The sequence below is a fragment of the Podarcis liolepis genome (genome assembly GCF_965112155.1).
Source record: "Podarcis liolepis genome assembly, chromosome: 5".
Taxonomy (NCBI): Eukaryota; Metazoa; Chordata; class Lepidosauria; order Squamata; family Lacertidae; genus Podarcis; species Podarcis liolepis.
Genome location: NC_139556.1, coordinates 36,947,713 through 36,964,192, shown reverse-complemented (window position 1 = coordinate 36,964,192; position 16,480 = coordinate 36,947,713). Strand labels below are relative to the sequence as shown.

The window sequence follows — 16,480 nt, the reverse complement described above, 5'->3', positions numbered from 1 at the left end:
TCTTAAAGATGCCTCTCGGCTCAAGGGCAGGGTACCTCTCCTCTGAACACCAGCTGCCACATAGCACAAGAAAAGGGAAAGAGCATGAGGCTCTTCATCTCAGAGTTCTGGGTTCGAGTTCCACCTTGGGCAAAAGATTCCTGCATTGCAGGGGGTTAGACTATAGGACCCTCGGAAACCCAACTCTACAATTCTATGAATCTATGACTATGGTATTGAGGATTTAGGATCCAGAACAGTAAACTAGATATAATAAAAATTTATACAAGTTATGGGGGGGGGGGACACTAGTTGTCCCTTTATACTGTACTCTACTGCTGTGATATTCTAAGGGACAAACACTTTTGCATTTGCATGAGGGCCCTTCCAAGCTGCCCTAGCCATCCACCTGAATCTAAGGGAGGTGGGCGTACATTTAATTGACCGGCACCAGAACCAGGGGCTCTGGGATCTGTTCAGGGCTGCCCTGAGTCGCCCCACAACTTACTGTAGCAACTTCATGGTGAGTTCCGGCATCTTTTCCTCTTGGGAAAAAAAATATACTGGATATGGCTATGGAACAAGTTCTACATTCACAGGCTGTGTACATACCATACATTTAAAGCACATGCCTCCAAGAATCCTGGGAACTGTAGTTCACCTCCCATAAAACTACGACTCTCAGCACTCCTAGAAAAAATTATAGCAGGCTGGGGTTCCCATCACTCTTGGTCAGGGTGCTTTAGGGTGCGTACACACTGCATGACAATGTGAATTCAACACTAGATGCACCAGGAAGATGAAGAAGCCCAGTGTTGCTACATCACCATGTTCTAATAACCTCATGCTTCACTTCTCATCCCTCTTCCCCTCTTACATGATAACATCTTAGTGGAAGATCTAAGCGTTAGGTGGTGAAAAGTTAGTTTGCGCTTATAAACTTTGTGTAAACTCTGATTTTTGATTTTGCATTCAGGGGCCCAGTTTCTTGGAACACATCTTAGCCTGGGCTCACTTACATTCCTCTTCTCCAGTAACAGAGGCAGAGCTAGGAAGAACGTGAAACATAAGCTCCTCTCTCTGACAACCTTCCCTTCCACTCTAGGAAGTGGAAGCTCTGTTGCTGCTGTTAAACTTTGAGTCAAGCAGCAGGAACCTCTTGGCTGCTCCAGGCAGAGAGCAAGGAAAAGAGGCCACAAGAGTCATCTAGTCCAACCCCCTGCACAATGCCAGCTGCAGTTTTAAACCAGCCTTTCCTATTTCATGCAGAAAATGCAACACTTAATAGCGCAGCCCTATGTCTACTCAGAAGAAAGTTTGCACACAGAAGATCCCAAGCTGCAAAAAAACACAAACAAACAGACCCTTGCCCTCGTTTGAAATCACAGTGAGCTGCCATTTCTTCCTGGATATTACAGTAATAATTATCTCTTGTCTCTATGCAAGGATCTGCTATTCTTGCACAGCATCACTCCCCCCTTTGACACACACACTGCTTAACTCTTGGGTATATTGGGGGGGGGGCAATTCTTCACAAGCACCTCTCCTTTGAGAAAGGTGGAATGTGGAGTGCGAAATGTATTGGAAATGTGTTGATATTACAGTGTGTGACAGGAAAAAAGGCTGGAGTCCAGAATCCTGACAGGGCTATGTCCCACTTCGCCCACAAGAGGGGCTTTGACTGGTAAGCCCACCAATTTAAACAGGGCTTACTCCCACGTTAAGGGTGTGTTGCGAGGGGGAAATTTGGAGGTGCGGGAGAACAAAGTGAGCCCCTCATGCATCGCAAGAGAAAAGCAAGAGGCTTCTATGGGCAGGAGGCAGACTGGCTCTCTGACAAGGGCCCCGGGGTGCTTCCTCCTTCCCAAAGCCTAGTAAGCACTAACTGGGGCTTGGGGAAGGGGCCAAAAATGAGGCTCTTGAGCGGTATGGGAATAGAGATACTATTACCAATTTAACATGAACAGGCTTGGCCTGCTCCTGTGCCTTTCATGCCAGCTTGGTCCCAGGGACGGGGACTTATAAAAAATATTGGGGGGGCCCGGGAAAGCTCATGAATAATAAATAAGCTCATGAATATGCAAATAAAGTGGCGCCGCCTCCTCGTGAGCGAATAGGGGAGAGCGTGCTGCGCCTATTAATCAGCTCCAAGGACCTTCTGCTAGGGAGGTAGGGAGGGGAGCCCTGGATCGCCCTCTGTTTCTGTCTTGCAAGAAACAAGGAAACAGGAGGAAACATTGTATCCGCTGTTGCTACATTTTGTAGCGCGCTTCTTCCCAGCTTTCTGCTCTCGGTTTCTTGCGCTCTCCTGGCGGATCGCGCGCTCCAGACACGGGGCTGCTGCTTCCTGACTTCGGATTGGCTGCCTCTCACCTTGGACGATGCCCATTGGTCAGCGATGGTTCTTTGAGAAATCCTGATGTTTCATTGAGGGGTTTCGGGACTCTATTGAAGGGTTTACAAGCCTTCAATAATCTCCGGCGCTCTGCTGGAGGGGCGCCGGAGATTATTGGGGGGGCGGAGCCCCCCCAAACAAATTTTTGAGGGGGCTCGGGCCCCCTCAAGCCCCATGGAGTCGGCGCCTATGCTTGGTCCTCACCTCAGACTACCAGCAGGGCCATGACACTTGTCCCCATACCCAGAGAGAGCTCACCTGCACAACCTGCCAGTTAAAAGGGGGGCATTCCTGCCCTCTCTCTGTGCTTTATTTACTGACATGCGCTGACACGAGGTTGCTGTTGTTGTTTCAAAGATCTTGAATTTCGTACTGGCCTGCATCCAGATCATCTCTACACTCCTCCAGATCTTGCAATTGCTGCAGTAGTTGCTCTTCCAAGTTCTGCTTCAACTTACTGGTCTCAGTTGTTCCCCTTCAAGCCATTTCAAATTTTGTGCATAACAAGACCACCCTAAACCAGGGGTGGGGATCCTCTGCCCCCCCCCACTTGCCCAGCCCCACAGCCCTCACTGGCCTCGCACCCTCTCCTTGAGCCTTTTTCTGCATGGAGGGATTATCCCACCGTCTCCATTAATCCTCCTTGCTGACACGAGGTTTTGGAGAGGACCGCTCGAACTTGAGAGAAAACATGCCCAGCAGTTTTCTGAGAAAAAACACCTCTTAATTAATAAACCGTAGCCAAGTCCCAAAAGGAAAAAAGCAAGAAAAAGCCATTTTCACGGAGGCGCACAAGCCAAAACTTTGAAGTCTCCACCAGAGGGAGCCGAGCGAGCCCAGTCGCCCGGCGAGAGTAAAGCGAAGCACCGGCGGCCGCCGTTTATTTCTCATCTCCCGCCCTTTCATTAAAGCCCCTCGAATGCGTCTCGTTTGTTTGCCCGGGAGCTGTCCGGGCCAAACAGGCGGCGCCCGTGGTCGTGTGAATGGCTTTGAGCGGGGCTCGGGTGTGCTGAGCGCGGTGTCTACTGCGAGAGAGCAAAACGGGCGCAGCCAGCCGGGCTGATTAAGGCCTTGGGGTGGGACGGGGGTCTCGGAGGCGTTTGATCTCCCGCGCTTCAAAGGGAGTCCTGAGCTGGAGCTTCACTCGACGCCGCTCGCCAGAGACGGCTTGAGAAAACACGGCGCAGGCGCCAATGGAGGCGAGCAAATTACGGCTTCCAGGCAGCTCCGAGGCCGCTAGGGGCTGCCCGGCTTGTTTGTTTTTTCAGGCAGTGCCACCACAAGTCCCGCGCGCCCGGTTTGGCTTTTATAGCTGGCCAAGCAGAGCGGCCGCTTGCTTACCTGCAACAGGCGGCCTCCCATTTCGCTTCAGTGCCTCGCTTTGTGTTCACAGGCCGGTCAGGAGGAGTATTTTGCGCAGGGCGCACAACCCCAGCTCTGTGTGTGAAGATTTCCCTGCCTTGGATAAAATTCCCCTCCAGATCTAACTCGGGCAGGTCTTTCCCTACCAAAACACAGGCGCTAAGCGAGCCCTGAGGCGTGGACCGGGGCAGCTCTCAGCACAAGACAACAACAACACAGCTGTAGCAAATAATTCCCGAATTGCGGGTACTCCCAACAAGTGAAGGAAGCGGCCTTACACACGTAGTCAGGCCACTGGTCCACGTGGCTCAATGCTGTCTACACCAATTGGCAACAGAATTCTCCTCAAAAACGGAGAGGATAGAAAGTTCCATTGCATTACTGCCGTGTATTGGCACTTGTACACATGTATTGGCACTTGTACACATGTAGTCATATTACAGAATGAGAGCAAATATGCATAAAATGGGGGGGGGAGGGCAGAGCGAGCCACCATAATTCTGCCTTTGTCTGATGTATGTTCATTGAATGTCTGAAGAAGGCTACAGATGATGACCTGTTTGGAACATTGAAACCTTGTCCACATTTGGAGTACTCCATCCAACTCAGCACTGTTTACACCGACTGGCAGCAGCTCTCTAGGATATGAGAGAGTGGGTGGCCTTTCACAAGAAATGATCAGGATTTGAGCCCAGGACCTTTTGCAGACAAAGCAGATCACCACTAAACTGCAGTCCTTCCTTTTCTAATGGTACCGGGTCCGGGACACAGATACCTTTAGTTTCCTTTTGTGCTGCTACGTACACCTATGACCCATCTCAACGCTCTACAATACTGCAGGGGGTGGGGCTCCAGGTAACCCAGCAACCAGTGAGAGGTGGTGAGACCATCAGCCAATCAGGACGGGAGGGTGGTTAAGTTAAGTTGGAGCCTCAGTCGTGAAACCATCACACTTTAAACCCTCACAGGATGTAATTAAATAAATGCTTAGAATAAAATATTTGGTGTTCAGAACTGAAAGACTTGGCTTCTGGCAACTACCAGCCCCAACCCATGTGTATGTGTGTGTTTGTGTTGGGAAGGCAGGTGCTGGTGAAAAGCGAACAAATCCAAGTACCCTGAGAAATTGGATCCTTTGCTATTTGACTCCCTTACTTACAATATAAAAAAGAATTCCTGCACATTCATCATGTGTATAGACCTAGTAACTAAGGATAACCCTTCAGAGAGCAGATGAAGTGAACTTAAGTCCATCAAAGCTTAAAGGTAAAGGTACCCCTGATTATTAGGTCCAGTCGCGGATGACTCTGGGGTAGCGGTGCTCATTTCGCTCTATAGGCCGAGGAGCCAGCATTTGTCCGCAGACAGCATGACTAAGCCGCTTCTGGCAAACCAGAGCAGTGCTGGAGTGGTACCTATTTATCTACTTGCACTTGATGTGTTTTTGAACTACTAGGTGGGCAGGAGTTGGGACGGAACAACGGGAGCTCACCCCGTCGCGGAGATTCGAACCACTGACCTTCCAATTGGCAAGCCCTAGGCTCTGTGGTTTAGACCATCAGAGCTTACGCCATAGCAAATATGTCAGTCTGCTACATGCTGTAGGGCTCTCTGTTGCTACGGGGGTATGTGTGGCCCACTTTAAGGTAGTGTTACAGCAATAGCATTCAACTTCCCTATGAAGTTGGGTGGCCTGTCTTGTGCACTGGATTATGCTCCCTAGGATTGTATAGCTTAGTATATGCAAGCAGCAAACAGTTCCTCCTGCCTAATTACTTTATCTCTTAACTCCCTCTCCTGGAATTTAATTCTTTCTTGTCGGGAGATTTTCTTTTGTTTCAAAGCCCTTGATGTATAAATCAACCCACTCAGCCTAGCAGTCACCCCCCTCTTCTTTTCCTGTTAGTAATTTGTTCAGACTGTTCTTGAAAAGCTAGATGGCATTAAAATTCTTCCTTTATTTTGTTTTTTTTATCATCAAGAAGATACAGTAGAAGAATGCACTCACCTATTTCCTAGTAGCCCCCAGACCGACAGCCCTCATAAAGGACTTGGCTGGATGTATGGCTCACAAAGTAAGTGCCACAGCTAGGGAGACTTCCTGCCCTCATTAAACAGAGTGCTTGTAGCTGTGATAACTTGAGGCAGCTCTCCAATTAGAATAGCTATCCAAACTAGGGTATGGGTACCCACTAAACAGGGAGAGTTTATCATAAAGGCAAGGTAAAATAGGTTTAGGTTACTCTGCAGCAGCATTGAGAGGGCTCCTACAGCAGTGAAAGGGAGAACTTTATTTCTATTCAGAATGTGTGTGTCTTATGTCCTGGAATGCATTTAGGAAAAACAGCATGTATTGCATGCTCTCTACTACTAAAAGAACACACAAGCAGTCCACGTTGGGTTGTCATTTGCAAAAACGGGATTCTGCACCTTTAATAGTTGTGTAGATGTGGGAATTGCAGTAGGTGTAGCTTGTCGTGCATGCTACACCTGCTGAAAGTCCCTGTTCTACACAACCATTAAAGCTGCAGAGGTCTCATCCTCCCTTGCATCTGGTCACGATTACGATATCTTTATTGTCATTGTCCCTTGTGGAACAATGAAATTGAAAAACTACACAAAACTACATAAAAACTACATAAAACATTCAAAACCCCCTAAAAACTCTAAAACCCCAATTTAAAATACACTATACTACAGAGACCCCTTATGCTGCATTTAGAACCAGAATTGCATTAGCGTAGAAACTTTAGTCCACCACACAAATGCCTGGATCAATTCAGAGATGTGACAGGAGTTGAAGCTTGGACTTCCCATAGGCATTAACCACTGCTGGGTGCTTCCCTGTACAGGGAAGGAAGCATGAGCATTCCTGATCATGTGATTCTCTCTATTCATGTACATAGAGAGGGCATACATAGAAATCATTTTTATGAATTTGGCTAAAGACATTGATATCAGAGGTGTGACTTATACCCACAACATTGGTGTCTTCTGCTTAGCACATGAAAAAATGCACAGAGAAGTAAAAGGTTTGAAGTTTGAAATCTGGCTATAGATGTCGGGGTAGCAGACCACCAAGGGAACCTACGACAATTTCTACTTCTACAACAAGATGCTAACTTACTTGGAAATCACTGATTTCTAAGAAAAATATCTCAGAATCTAGGCCTGCTGACCAATAATAACTTGTAACAGTACTTTTAAAAACTTATTCAATGTATACATTTTGGAAGTGAGCACCACTGAACACAGCTAAATTTACTTCTATACAAATATGAATGGTCATAGTACCTTTTAGGATAAGGTTTTCCTATTGTATATAAGCCCCTATGCACACTAACAGGCTCTTTTCATGCATTCAGCTGAATGCACCATTGTCTGGGCTATGGCCAGGATGAAACCCTGCTGACATCAACAGGGTAGATTACTGTCATTTCCTCTTCCGTGCCTATGAAAATGGGAACCTGTGAACATTTTAAATCATAATCTTATTCCAGTTGCAATGGAATCATAGAATCATCCAGTTGAAAAATAAAAATTTTCCAGCAGGCAACTGTCCTAAGGTGCAATGTATTTGAATGATTTTTTATTTTTTTTACAGTGTCTTATGGTTATGTAGATGTCTATAACCATAACCTCCTTTAGGCAGATATTGCAATATCCAACTTTACTCCATTAGGTTTCTCTAGCTGGCCATAGAAATAAGGAAGTTAATGGTTCAGAATCCCTGGTACATAAATCAACCCACTCAGCCTCACACATCCAAACACACACACAAACCATATTGTTAGACTACATTTATTAGTATTTCCTAGCAGCACTTCCTCACAGCCCGGAATTTAAAAACTGGAGGTACACGTCAATCTGAAGCAAAGATATAGCAGAATGGTCAATTCCCAGCAGCGGTTTGGGACAAGGCAAGGCAAGAGCAATTAATCATGCTAAGATATGGCAGACAATCCTCTCCTGTGACTGGTTAATTTAGAAACTGAATTCACTTAAACAAACAACATCAGTCCTACAAGAAATCTGCAAAATAACAAAACAGGTATTAGAATCAACTCCAGAACTGGCCCTATTAAACAATTTCCAAGACAACAACATTACAAAAGGCACATAAGACACCTACTCTCAGCAACTAGGAGCATCATAACTAGACACTGGAGGGACCTATCAGGAGTGACCATAGACCACTGATACCAAACTGTATAGGAAACAGTCCCACTAGAAAAGCTAACCAATGAATTAAAACTAGCACGGGGGACAAACAAAGAGCCCAACAAGACAACAACCTCACCCCGCCCTCGACAGCATATCAATTAATATGGCTAACCTGACCCAACGACCTCCCCTCCTTCACACATGCAACCAAACTTTGCTGCAATAAACTGAATGCAACCAACCAGGCCCTGGGCTCTCCGACCTCTCATGCTACCAACAAAAACAAAAAAGGAATACATAAAGAACCTACCCACATGACACAGTCACAAAACTTCACGCATAAACTATCATTACCCCACCTCTTTCTCCCACTTCTCCCCCCCCAAAACCTCACAATGACTATGATAGCAGTGTCTTGCAGCAAATATAACTGACTTGTAGAAAGGACTTTATGAACTGAAAACAGACATTATTATTATGACAAAGCTGCTTTTGGCGAACCAGAGCAGCGCACGGAAACACCATTTACCTTCCCACCGGAGCGGTACCTATTTATCTACTTGCACTTTGACGTGCTTCAAACTGCTAGGTTGGCAGGAGCAGGGACCGAGCAATGGGAGCTCACCCCGTCGCGGGGATTCGAACCACCGACCTTCTGATCAGCAAGTCCTAGGCTCTGTGGTTTAACCCACAGCGCCACCCGCGTCCCTAAATACCAATTACTAAGGATCATAAGTGACTGGGGTGCTGTTGCACTCTTGCCGGCTAACTGGGCACTGTGAGAACAGAATGCTGGACTAACTGGGCCTTTGGTCTGATCCATTTGTTTTTTGTTTTGTTTTTAAGCAGTACTCTCAATGTACCTGTACTACAGCAACTGAAGAAAAGTTATATATAAATAAACCTGATATGACTACTTCATTTCTCATTTGTTACAAACTTGCTTCAGTAAAGTGATTCATATGGATATGTTCTATCCTTGCATAGGTATAAATCTGGGGCAATGAAAAGGACCCTTCCCAGGTATACCAGAGGGCTGTTAGATGTCATAGCACAACATTGCCTAATTACAAAATGCAAACTGCCACGATAACATGTAATTGGGTACAAGCAGAAAACAGATGACATGAACATCCCAAAATGTTTATGAACTAGATATGCCAAGGTTATGGTGGCAAGGTTAAAAAGATAAGTACCTGCATAAGAGGGAATCTCAGCTGCTGTAGCCCGCATGACAAACTGCACCCACTGAAATTTGCTCCTATCTGCAATTTAACGACAAGGAACACCTGCTGAAATTATGCCAAGGGATTATTAAAGGTGCAGGAGCCTTTTCTTCTTTTCCACCTGGCCACCCTAAGTTACAGTTTTTGGTGGAAAAGTTCAATAGGCTTTAGGTTGCAACAACAGTTTATCTAAATCTGTTGTGCTGTATGTATGCTACATATTTGTTACAATGGTATAAATATATCTGTATTTTACAAAAATATTGGCTCAATAGAGCTTCTAGCACATGGCAATCCTAAACATAGAAACTGGGAGTGAGTCTTTTGGACACAGTGGAATTTATTTCTGAGCAAACATGCAGAGGATTGTAATATAAATTTATTTATTTTCAAAGCTATGATTTTTCCTGAGATGTAAAAACAGGATAATTGCAGAGTTTATTTTAGATGACAGAGACTGACGTTGTCACAAGGAATTCCCATCTATTCGCTCTCTAGTACATATGGCACAACCATTGTTTTGAAGGAACAATGCCAATTTAAGAACAAAAGAGACACAGAAATGGTTTGTGGATGGCGTGGCTAGCACCCATTAAAATTGTTCCTCTTTGAACTCCTTGACCAACCTAAGCTCCCTAGAAGATCTAGGCCCATGGCTAGAAACAATTAGCTCTCTGCACCTCCAAAGAAGCTGCAGTTCAGAGGATTCCTTATCAACATGAGCTGATCAAACTACATATGGTTTGAGAGGACTAAAAGGGTGAGAATGATTTTCGTTCATAGCCTGTAGTGGTTCTTTGATCTCCCTTGGCTGTTTAACTAGCATCTCCAATGATACCAAATTCAAAAATCTTAGCAGTAAAAAAAAAAAAATGCACGATAGGGGGAGGGGGGTGGAAAGCAGACTAGGCTAATCTTGCATTTAATTATTTATTTTCAAATTCCACAGTACAACTCATCCCCTCTCTAATCTGCAATTAACAAACTCCAGTCTATTGCCTTGCTTCTTAATAGGCCATCAAAGAGCAACTTGAAAGCTCTGTTTCCATTGGTCCATCTCTTTTGATATCCCCAAAATTAAAAAATGAAGCCTCGTTATATAAGTTTGCCCGCACCAAGGGTAAGAGTGGGAATGGCTGGATGTGAAACATCAAGAGAAATCCAGCTGTGGACAGTTTGCAACCTCCTATTACGAAGTTATGTAATGAAAAATATCTTTTTAAAACAGACAACTGGAAGGTGGGAGAGGGGTCCTTTCATCAAGTAGCTTTGAAACAGCCCAGAATCCACAGACACTAGTCGTAAGATACTTCAGTGCAACATCAGTGCCATCTCAGAGGAAAATGGCTTGCTTTAACATAACTTGTGGAATCAACTACACTGAAGCATCTTTGATAGTTGTCTCCGGGGCTAGCTCTATCCTTAAGCTGAGTGAGGCAACTGCTTCAGGTAGCAGATGTTGGAGGAAGCATTGGCCTTTATCCTCTCTGGAGGAGAGTGCTGTGTGTGCCACACCCACTATTCTGCCCCCAGGTGTGGTGGAGAATGTGATGCCATGAGGAGCACTAAAGTAAGATTCAGCTGCCAGTTCAGTTAGCTTCTGTACATGGGATGGGAGGCAGGGACACCAGTGTGGTGTAGTGATTGGTGTGTTGGACGGTAAGGCCTGTGAGACCAGGGTTCAAATCCCCGCTCTGCCATGATGCTTGCTTGGTGACCTCGGGCCAGTCACTCACTCTCAGCATAACCTACCCCACAGGGTTGTTGTGAAGATTAAATTCACCACCTTGAGCTCCTTGGAAGAAAGGTGGGATAGAAATGTAAACAAACAAACAAACAAACAAACAAACAGAAAAGCACAACTGTCTTGGGCTTGCCCTGATCGTCAGCTTCAGTTATTATTAATGTTCCATAGCAAAGGAATGTTGCCCTGTGCCTCTACAACTAATTTGTTAATGGTAAAAATCTTGTACATGTCTACTCAGAAGCAAGCTCTACTGTGGTCTGTGGTAGCTTACTTAGGGTTGCAGTTTAACATTGATTGCAAAGGTAACACTCTCTTCTCACTAATAATCTAATTCGCTACTGAATATGATAGGGGCTGCAAGAGAAAGAGGGGTGACATTGTTATAAAGTCAGAGTTACCCTTCGTTCCCCATCTTCTCTTCATTTTACTCGAAAGAAAGCACTATGTTCAGTGCTTCAAAGTTACCGTGCTTGAGATTTCAGCCAGACGCGTTCACTGGAAAGGGAGTGTTTTATTATGCGTTTTTACTCGGAAGTAATTGCCACAGAGCTAAAATATGCACAGGTGGGGGTTGTCCTATTCCCTAGACAGCGCACCTTACATGGACAGCTAAAACACGGAACTGTCTGAAGAGAATTCACACCAATAAATTTCCCCTTTGGGTGCTCTAAGGGATAGCTGCTGCGAAGCCAGCGGAACACCCGCTCCCCGCCCCCCCGCTTTCTATGAATAATCGTCTGTATCCAGATCAAATCAAGATTCATGGCGTTGCAGCAAGTGAGAATTCCCCTGCCGGCCGATCCCCAATTAGGACATCCGCCCAATGAGCGAATGGCTTTGCGGGGGTGCGTCGCATCTCCCCCCCCCCCACCTCCGCCGGATGATCCTTTTGTAATCCCATCCTCGGCGGGGCTGCGCGCCCTCCCCCTCCCCCCGAGGGGCGGGAATTAGGACCCCGGGGAGTATAAAGTCAGCTCAAAGGAAGCGAGCGGAGATTCCTAAACTCCCCCGCAAGGCTCGAAGGACCCTTATCTCCTGGGAATTTGCACACACACTCTACTTGGGGGCTTTGAAAAATAAAAATAAAAAACCAAGACCGAGTTGGATCCGAACCCGTGACCTTTCCAGCTGCTATAAAATATTCTCGCCGTCGCAAATATGCTAACGTTATGCGCGGACGGATCCTGCCGTCTAGTTACAGTGATGGTGCTCTCTCTCTCTTTCTTTGGCTGCGCCGACGCCGCGGAGAACTCCGCTTCTATCTCCAACGCCATCATTAAGAGCTCGGCGGCGGCCGGATTTCCAGTCACCCCGGCGCCGTCGGTGTACGACGGAAGCAACACGCACCACCCCATCGATCCGCACCAGGTATGTGTTTGGGGTGTGTGTCTCCTTTTCTGCGCGCGAGAGGGAGAGGCGGGGTGGGGGGGGGGTCACCGTCTACCCACGGGGCTCCTGGGAGCCTTCTCCTTTCCGCTGGCGCTTCCTCACTTGGCTTTTCCTCGCCTGCAGGGCTATCCGTGCATCGGGGACGACGACTGCAGAGCGGGAGAGTATTGCGCCACCCCTGCCCTGCCGGGCTACCCGGCGGCACAGATCTGCCTTGCCTGCCGCAGGCGCCGCAAGCGCTGCCATCGCGACTCCATGTGCTGTCCGGGCACTTATTGCAGTAACGGTGAGTGTTGCTTGGCTTTAGTTGTTTGCCTGAGGCTGGACCTGTCGACAAGACCGGCATAAAGGGGTGGGGGGCAAGGTGCTCTAGTGCTGGAGGTAGAAATAAAATAGCGAAATAAAATGATGTGGGTGTTTAAAGAACACACTCCCAAAACCTGCCCATCTGGCTGTGGGTGTGTTGGAGCTGGAAGTAATGGAAAGTCTTATTGGCTTTTTGGCCAGCATCCTACCTGTCAATGGAGTGGGAGGGGGGGGAGAGAAGTTTGGCTGTCAATGTGCAATTGGTAGAGCACTTACCTAGGAGTAAGCACTGTTGAATAGAGAGACTGACTTCTAAATTAAATGCAAGATGTGCTTACTTATGGTGAATGTTTGGGTTTAATCTTGCCAGAGAGCCCTTGGGATGCTCTCTCAAAAGTTGATGGTATAGTGAGGCACTGTTACTTACACAGGCTGACTGCCAGGATTTCAGAACGGATGATACAACAGCAATAAATGACATTGCATTAGCTAGAGTCACTATTGCTTCATCTAGACTGGCATTGTCTACCCTGAGTGGTAGCGGCTGCCCAGTGTTGGACAAGAAGAGGGCTTTCCCGTCACCAGCTACCTAATCTTCTTAAATGGAGATGTGGGAGATTGAACCAGAGACCTTCTGCATGCCTGACATGTGTTCTGAGTTATGATCCCTCCCTGAAGTTGGCTCCAGAATAGATTGTGCTGTCTCCAGGCTAAGCGTTTGAAGAATACAGAGGAGCAAGCCCATTCCAGTGCTTAGGCTTCTTTTCGTTTCTGGTGGTGTTTCAGGTTTTCAGTAACACCTGAAGGAGGACTCCAACAGTAGGAGAAAGAACTAGGTAAATTACCCAAAACAGCTGGGTTACTGGGCACTAGCACTGAGGTCCTGAACAGGTTATAGGCTTCAGGGATAAGAGGCATACAACTTCGTATTAGTATTTCACTGTGTAAATGTGTTTTATAAACGGAGCACCAAGATTTTCTCCAGCACCTGAGGGAGTCTACCCAGGAACAACAAAGCAGATGATTGAAATTGTTTTCCATAGCTATCAGCTTGTTTTCACTGAGTTTTGGTTTTTGTTTGCTTTTATCAGGGATCTGTGTACCAGTGGAATATGATAAGTTCCATCCTGGGGAGATTGAGGAGACTATCATAGAGAATTCAGACCATGGCACTTTGGACCTTCACCCCAAAAGGACCACAATTTCATCCCAGTTTCACTATGCAAAAGGTAAGGGTGTTAGCAGCTATACAGGCTGGGGTGGGGTGGCAAAGAAGGCAAATATGGCACTTTTAAGGTTTTTCAAAGTCTTGGAACATTGTAGATCTTGACTGATAATGGATGCGTTGGGAGTGATTGTCCCACTGCATGCTGCAACTCATGTGTTGTAGAGACTGCTGTTTTGACCACTGCAGTGGTGTTTTAAAAATCTGATAGCTTTATGCCAGTCCCTATATAGGCATTTAGTCCCTTCCAGGATTCTCTTAAAATTGATGCCTTCTGCTGTGAAGGCTTCCTTTCGAAACCTCAAATGGTGACATTCTCAATAACTATGTACACATTTCTAGCACTTGGGTGGCCAATATTTTGAGCATGTTTTCCCCACAAAGTTTTCCTTGCAACGGATGGTACTTCTATAGTGGGACACACACGTCAACAACTGTTAGCAGCAACCCAAAGACATGCTCTCAGAACTGGGCAACATCCTTTGTCAACACATGGCTTGTTCGGTTCAATGGCTTGCAAATTCCTGTTTACGGGGAACACTTTTACACAATGGATCTGCTAAGGAACTCTTAATATTGTCAAATTGTGTTAGAGGGTTCTATGGCACATACTCAGCTTGTGTGGCACTGGCCTCACACCTTCCTATGCTCCTGCATAAACACACATGCACCTGTGGTATGTGCAAAGCATGTGCGAGTTATGGTGAAATTTTCAGGGAAGCACTTTGAAAACCGTTGGTTCAGTGTCTTATCGCTTTCACTGCAGTTGCTTAAGGAGAAAACAGGACTAGGGATAAACAAGTATTGCTCTGTTCTCAATTACCCTTTCCTTTATTTCCTCAGGTGAAGAAGGTGACTCATGCCTCCGCTCCTCAGATTGTATGGAAGGACTGTGCTGTGCCCGTCATTTCTGGTCCAAGATTTGCAAACCGGTTCTTAAGGAAGGCCAAGTGTGCACAAAACACCGCAAGAAAGGTGCTCATGGTTTGGAGATCTTCCAGAGATGCAGCTGTGGGGATGGATTGACTTGTCGGATACAAAGAGACCACACAATCAGCAACTCACCCAGACTACATACTTGCCAGAGGCATTAACTGTTGCATTTTTATTACTAAACTTGATGGACTTAAAAGAGACTGAGGTGTGGGATACTCTTGTTCCGGAAAAATCACCTCCAAGGACTGACATGTTTTAGAGTTTACACTAAAGTACTCCAGCATCTTGCCCCCTCAAAACTGGAGGATGAAGCATGTTTCTTTAGGGAACTATTTTTAAAAGTGACTAATTACAGTAAATTACTGTGTCTGTAAATTCTTGGGTGTGGCACTTAACTGTACAAGATGGGAGATTTTAATTTTTCCTGAAGTGCTGCATGATCTTGTCTATTGTGACATGTGTTGTACACACTGGTTTTATTTTATTGAGCCTATTGTTTTGACAAGTGAAATAAATTTCTTTTAATTATCTGTTGGGTGGGGATTCTGTTAGTTGGAATAATTATGGCCATCCTTTGTGAATCTTTTTGTACAGTAATATCTGATCACATACTGTCTCCGTGAGTGCAGAAGCACCAAGCTAAGAATTATAGGGAGGGATTATACTTGCAAGTTAGAAAAGGTTTGAAACATCTGACACTCTTCAGTTTTGATCAAACACTGGGGAAGAGTTTCAGATCTCTAATTGTAGGTGTGCTAGGCTGTAACTCTGGTAACTGTTTCCCCATCACTTCAGCCCATTCTGTGGGTTGCAGATTTATACTGCTGGGTTTCTACAGTAAGTCTAGAGAATACCTAGTATGAAATATTACTCTTCCTCTCTCCTGGCAATTTCAGGGGTGGGTTCAATAGCAGTACAAGTAAAAGGGTTGCAGCAAATTGCCATCTAGATAAATTTTCTATCTCTGCTAAACTAACTGGGCTCTGAACGCGTTGTGTGTGCAAGTATTGCACCATTATGCTTGACAACCCTCAAAATTAAAAGGTAATCCACCCACAGTAATCTTCATTCAGAACTTTGTTTATAAAGTATGCTTTCTCCAGTGAATAGACATCTAGTGTGTGTTCTGTTTGTAATTCTAAGAACACATGTTTCATTGATATTTTAAGGTGGCTAACAATAAAATATGCAGCTACCCCAAGCAAGCTTGAGGTGCATTCATCTGCATCTCAAATTGAACTACTTTGGAAATTCAAGCAAGAGCTGAAATGCCTTCATACAGGTCTTGCTGAAGCCTCCCAGGATCTCATTGTTGAGGGGAGGATGGCTGGGACTTGAGGATGGTCTTGTGAGTACTTTTGAGCTCTTTACTTAATTGCATTCCCTTCCAGCTCATCATTCAAGAGACAAAACCTAGGGAACACCAATTCTCCTTGATAGCAATACTTTTGCTTTAGGGTTGTGGATTAATTTTAATGGGATAATACGTTGTTATTGCATGATGGGGCTGTTGAAGATGGAGCTTTCTGATTACAGGAATGCTCCATCATTGACAGAAGGTGGTCTTAACAAATACCAACTCCAGGAGAAAGCATTCAGATAGGGCTGCTTGTCATTTCTATTTAGTTTCCTCTCCCAGATGGATTTGGTCACTCTTCCCTTCCCCCTGCACTTTTTTTTAAAGCTAATCATTTGGCTGTGAGGCCTTTTCAGCAGTATACATTCTCTTGGCATGGTGAATCAGCACTTCT

General features: G+C 45.6%; 2 protein-coding genes across 13 annotated transcripts in view; one reads left to right on the top strand and one right to left on the bottom strand.

Moving 5' to 3' along the window:
- Positions 1-16,480, bottom strand: part of LOC310706878 (uncharacterized protein) — a 48,816-nt gene that overhangs the window by 17,868 nt on the left and 14,468 nt on the right. For 3 of the 12 annotated variants that reach the window (XM_083503280.1, XM_083503278.1, XM_083503279.1), the window contains exon 3: positions 9,097-9,165. The exons of 3 other annotated variants lie outside the window; for them this stretch is intronic. In XM_083503280.1, coding sequence (XP_083359406.1) covers positions 9,097-9,102 — 6 coding nt within the window. In that variant the 5' untranslated portion in view covers positions 9,103-9,165. Of the gene's footprint in view, positions 1-2,632; positions 2,722-2,751; positions 3,676-3,715; positions 4,142-4,511; positions 4,683-9,096; positions 9,166-16,480 lie in introns of those variants that run through there. 6 more of the 12 variants (XM_083503276.1, XM_083503281.1, XR_014526211.1 and 3 more) reach the window with 5 other exon arrangements.
- Positions 11,831-15,255, top strand: DKK1 (dickkopf WNT signaling pathway inhibitor 1). Its single transcript, XM_083503248.1, has 4 exons — positions 11,831-12,241; positions 12,386-12,548; positions 13,660-13,797; positions 14,637-15,255. The coding sequence occupies exons 1-4, from the start codon at positions 12,032-12,034 to the stop codon at positions 14,885-14,887; spliced, it is 762 nt and encodes a 253-aa protein (XP_083359374.1). The 5' UTR covers positions 11,831-12,031; the 3' UTR covers positions 14,888-15,255.

Bases quoted from the DNA above. Each gene is read 5' to 3' on its own strand.
- DKK1 (XM_083503248.1), top strand. From the start codon at position 12,032: ATGCTAACGTTATGCGCGGACGGATCCTGCCGTCTAGTTACAGTGATG. The intron at 12,549-13,659 runs GTGAGTGTTGCT...TGCTTTTATCAG, and splicing joins GGGCACTTATTGCAGTAACG to GGATCTGTGTACCAGTGGAA. The intron at 13,798-14,636 runs GTAAGGGTGTTA...TTATTTCCTCAG, and splicing joins CCAGTTTCACTATGCAAAAG to GTGAAGAAGGTGACTCATGC.